The sequence below is a fragment of the Heterodontus francisci genome, chromosome 25 (genome assembly GCF_036365525.1).
Source record: "Heterodontus francisci isolate sHetFra1 chromosome 25, sHetFra1.hap1, whole genome shotgun sequence".
NCBI classification, from domain to species: domain Eukaryota; kingdom Metazoa; phylum Chordata; class Chondrichthyes; order Heterodontiformes; family Heterodontidae; genus Heterodontus; species Heterodontus francisci.
This window is the reverse complement of record NC_090395.1, coordinates 23,436,231-23,440,618: the sequence shown is the minus strand read 5'-3', so window position 1 is coordinate 23,440,618 and position 4,388 is coordinate 23,436,231. Positions and strand designations below refer to the sequence as shown.

The following is a 4,388-nucleotide window of genomic DNA, read 5'->3' as shown; positions in this document are numbered from 1 at the left end:
CCTGATAAGGTGACACATAAGAAACTGATTAAAACAAATGAATCTGCACCTGGATTGGGAGATACCCCAAGGAAGCAAAGAATAGGAGTAAATGGGCATTTCTTTGGATTAACAGACTGTTACCCAGGTTCTGATGAAAGGTCACTGACCTGAAATGTTAACTCTGCTTCTCTCTCCACAGATGCTGTCAGACCTGCTGAGTATTTCCAGGATTTTTTGTTTTTATTCCAGTAAACATATGTTGCCTGGGTTTGTCCAATGTGCTACAATTTCAACCAACAATCATTTTGTTCATGCCCAGTCCAAAGCAAACATGACGTGAGTCTAGGCAGTGAGCACCAGCAGGCTAGTCATCCATGTGGTTCAATCACAGCTGAGCTTGACTGTGTTGACTGTGTTCTCAACCAGCATTACATGCTCACTTTGCAGCTGGAACACGAGGCATTGCACAATTGGTATTACAACATGGAAACAGGCCTTTTCGCCCAACTAATGCAAATTGGTGTTTATCCTCTATATGGGCAGTAATCCAAATCCCATGCATCAACCCTATTTCTTTAACCCCCTTTCCTTCAACCACCCTATTTTTCAAAACTGATATGGTCTCTGCTTCAATTATTAACTCCAATAATGCATTCTACAAAAAGAAGCTTCCCTGTGCTCTGTCCTAATCTCTTGTATTTATTGACATCTCTTCATTCTCCATCCCTCAAAAAAGAAAACAACAATTGTATTTTGATAGCACAACCTCAGGACGTCCCAAAGTGCTTTACAGTCAATGAAGTACATTTGAAATGTACTTACTGTTGTTATGTAGGAAATGAAGCAGCCAATTTGCACACAGCAAGCTCCCACAAACATCAAGGTTGTAAGAATCAGATAATTTGATTTAGTTGATGTTGGTTGAGGAATTGACTGTGCCCTAAACCAACATCACATGCTCACTTTGCCGCTTGTATCAAGACGTCACTAGGTCAGGACACTGGGGAAAACTTTCATACTGTGCTTCAACATAATGCCATGAGATCTTTTCGATCCAGCTAAGAGAGATAGGGCCTCAGTAACATCTCATCCAAAAGTCAGCACTTCTGACAGTGCAGTACTCACTCAGTACTCTGGATTGGGATTTGAACCCATACTGGAAACAAATAAAGGGCTGTAACCCTGGCGATAGTTTTAACTTTCCTAGCTCACAGAAGAACTGTAGTGCCCCAAAATACTGCCTAGTTTAAACAGTTTGGCCGTCAAACCTGGAAACTCCTGGTCTATGTGACGCACTTACCCACTAAGCTATTGCGAGAGCAGCATTATTATATCCACTAAAATAAAAGCAAAATACTGCGGATGCTGGAAATCAAACAAAAACAAGAAATGCTGGATTCACTCAGCAGGTCTGGCAGCATCTGTGGAAAGAGAAGCAGAGTTAACGTTTCGGGTCAGTGACCCTTCTTCGGAACCTGCTGAGTGAATCCAGCATTTCTTGTTTTTGTTATTATATCCACTACTCTGGTAAGCAAGTGCTTTTCTTTCTATCAGGTACTACTGCACCATCACCTTCACTACAACCTTCCCCCATGGAAGGCAACAGGATAAAGCAAGAGGGAAAATTTATTCTAACTCACCATCATACCTGGGAGGATACTCATACGTCTTTAGTCCAACTGTGAGAACTTTGGTATAATTCTGATATGGGCCTGTAATGAAAGTAGACATTATTGAACATGGAATAATCATATACAGCACTACTGTCCCTTGATTAGGAGGCTACTTGATGATTTTGTTGCAAACCAGATACAAAAGATAACAGGCCAGTGTTTCTCAAATACAATAGCAGCTTCCACTAAATGATACATGAAAAAATAGTTGTTGACACAATTGTGATTCAGCTTGTAGAACATACAGTATCTGGTTTTCTTCAGCATGTCTGCAGCCTAATCATAAAGACGTTAGTTACCTCAGTCACAGTATCAGATTTGGAGCTATAACCATTAGCAAATTACTAGGAGCAGGATTTCTCTTCAGATAAAGGTAAAAGATTGGAATCCCATCAAATGGTACCTTTGTTTTGTAGCAGCTCTGATGGGAAACTGCCTTCCCAGCTGGAACAGATACAGTCTCCATTCAAAGTCCAGGGGCTGCACCCAGATCACTCCAGGATCAGAGCCTCCCTGCGCTTCACCCAGATCACTCCAGGATCAGATTCCCCTGGGCTGCACCCAGCTCACTCCCGGATCAGATCCCCCCCGCCCCGCCTCGAGCTGCACCCAGATCACTGCAGGATCAGATCCCCATGGGCTGCACCCAACTCACTCACGGATCAGACCCCCCCCTCCCCCCCAGCTGCACCTAGATCACTCCAGGATCAGATCCCCCCTGGGCAAAAACCAAGATAACTCCAGGATCAGATCCCCCCGAGCTGCACCCAGATCACTCCCGGATCAGACTCTGGGATAGCTTCCTAAGGAGAAGGAGCAGAGCGGTCCCCGACCTGGGCTCCTACCTGTGCTCCCAGAGCTGCTGTTAACCCCCGGCCTAACCAGGATGAACCGCCGCAGAAGCGCCATTGCAACCGCGGTGTCACATTCAAACCATGCCGCGAATAGGAGCGACCCGGCCACACAAAGGTTCCCCCTGCTGATTATCGCGCAGGCAGCGTGTGGGTGGAAGGAGGGGCTGGTCCCCTGCTCCCTCTCTCCCATTGGTCTTTTGAACTCTCCGTCTGCCAATGAAACTCCTGATCCCCACCCATTGACTTCCAGATCTCCCTCTCTCTCTGCCTTTGATCCTTTTAACTACATTCATTACTCAGCTCCAATCTCTCTCCTGTTTATCCTGGATCTGCCCCTCATTTATAGCTACTTTCTCCCATATACCTTTGATCTCTCTCTCACTCATTTATCCCCAGGTGTCCCTTTCCCACTAGTCCACAGGTCTCTCTCACCCTTCAAACCCCAAGTCTCTACCCCATCAATCTACATTGATTTGCAGCCCTCTCATTCACATTGATGCCCCACTCTGCTTCTCCCAGTTGAATCCCCAACTTCCTCTTCCCTGACTCGGCACAGTGGTTAGCACCACAGCCTCACAGCTCCAGCAACCCAGCTTCGGTTCTGGGTACTGCCTGTTTGGAGTTTGCAAGTTCTCCCCGTGACTGCATGGGATTCTGCTGGGTCCTCCGGTTTCCTCCCACAGCCAAAGACTTGCAGGTTGATAGGTAAATTGCCCCTAGTGGTGGTAGGAGAATGGTGGGGTTGTGGTAGGGAATATGGGATTAATGTTGGATTAGTATAAATGGGTGGTTGTTGGTCGGCACAAACTTGGTGGGCCGAAGGGCCTGTTTCAGTGCTGTACGACTCTATGACTCCAAATGTATCCCTCATTTCTCCCCACCAATCAAATCTGGTTGCTGCAGTTCCAGTTTCAAAAGGTATTAATATAGAGGCCTGGGTGCAGGGTTAAGAAAGTAAAATAAGTTTCTTACAATCTTAGGCAGGGATTAACAGGCTCTACTGCAGAGTAGCTGATTAGTTAAGTAGCTGACCAGTAAAATCTGATTGCTGCAGTTTCCGCTTCAAAAGCTATAAATACAGATGTCTGGGTGCAGCCTACAAACAAAGCACAGATTTCAAGTTGAGTGCGGAGATTTGAGTTTGGTGAGTGGCGAGTTTGGTGAACGGGGGTTGGAGGTTCTCCATTTTTCTACTTTTCTAACCCTCTGGTATTTGGTTCTTGCTTTGCTGCACTGGAAAGAGCTGACTGGTGAGTAACTGGTAATAAATAGTCTGTAAAGTTAAGGTATGGCAGGGCAGCTCTGCTGAGTGGAATGTACAGCCTGTGGCAAGTCATGGACACACCATGTGTCCTAGACAAACACATCTGCAGGAAGTGTCACCGGCTGCAGAAGCTTAGCTCTGGGTTTTGGAACACGAGCAGCAGCTGGAAGTACTGTTGTGCATCTGCGAAGCGGAGGACTATGTGGGTAGCACGTTTAGGGAGGTGGTCACACCACAGGTTAGGAGCAAGCAGGTAGATAGGGAATGGGTGACCGCCAGGCAATCTAGGAGAGCCAGGCAGGTAGTGCAGGAGTCCCTGATATGATCTCACTCACTAATTGGTTTTCCATTTTGGATACTGTTGAGAGTGATGGTTCCTCAGAGGAGTGCAGTCAGAGCCAAGTTTGTGGCACCATAGGTGGCTCAACTGCACAGGAGGGGAGGATGAAGAGTGGAAGAGCAATAGTGATAGGGCAATCATTAGTTAGGGGAACAGACAGCTGTTTCTGCGCTAGTAAACGTGACTGCAGGATAGTGTGTTGCCTCCCTGATGCTAGGGTTAAGGATGTCACAGTGCAGCTGCAGGACATTTTTCTGGGGGAGGGTGAACAGCCA

At 46.5% G+C, this 4,388-nt stretch overlaps 1 protein-coding gene across 1 annotated transcript in view; it reads right to left on the bottom strand.

Annotated features, from left to right (window-relative positions):
- Nucleotides 1-2,676, bottom strand: part of mrpl16 (mitochondrial ribosomal protein L16) — a 4,046-nt gene extending 1,370 nt beyond the window's left edge. Inside the window, exons 1-3 of the mRNA XM_068057579.1 lie at nucleotides 2,501-2,676; nucleotides 1,619-1,694; nucleotides 423-429 (exon numbers count right to left, since the gene is read on the bottom strand). Of these exons, the coding sequence (XP_067913680.1) occupies nucleotides 423-429; nucleotides 1,619-1,694; nucleotides 2,501-2,564 (147 nt within the window). The 5' untranslated portion in view covers nucleotides 2,565-2,676. The remainder of the gene's footprint in view (nucleotides 1-422; nucleotides 430-1,618; nucleotides 1,695-2,500) is intronic.
- Between the last annotated feature and the right edge of the window lie 1,712 nt (nucleotides 2,677-4,388).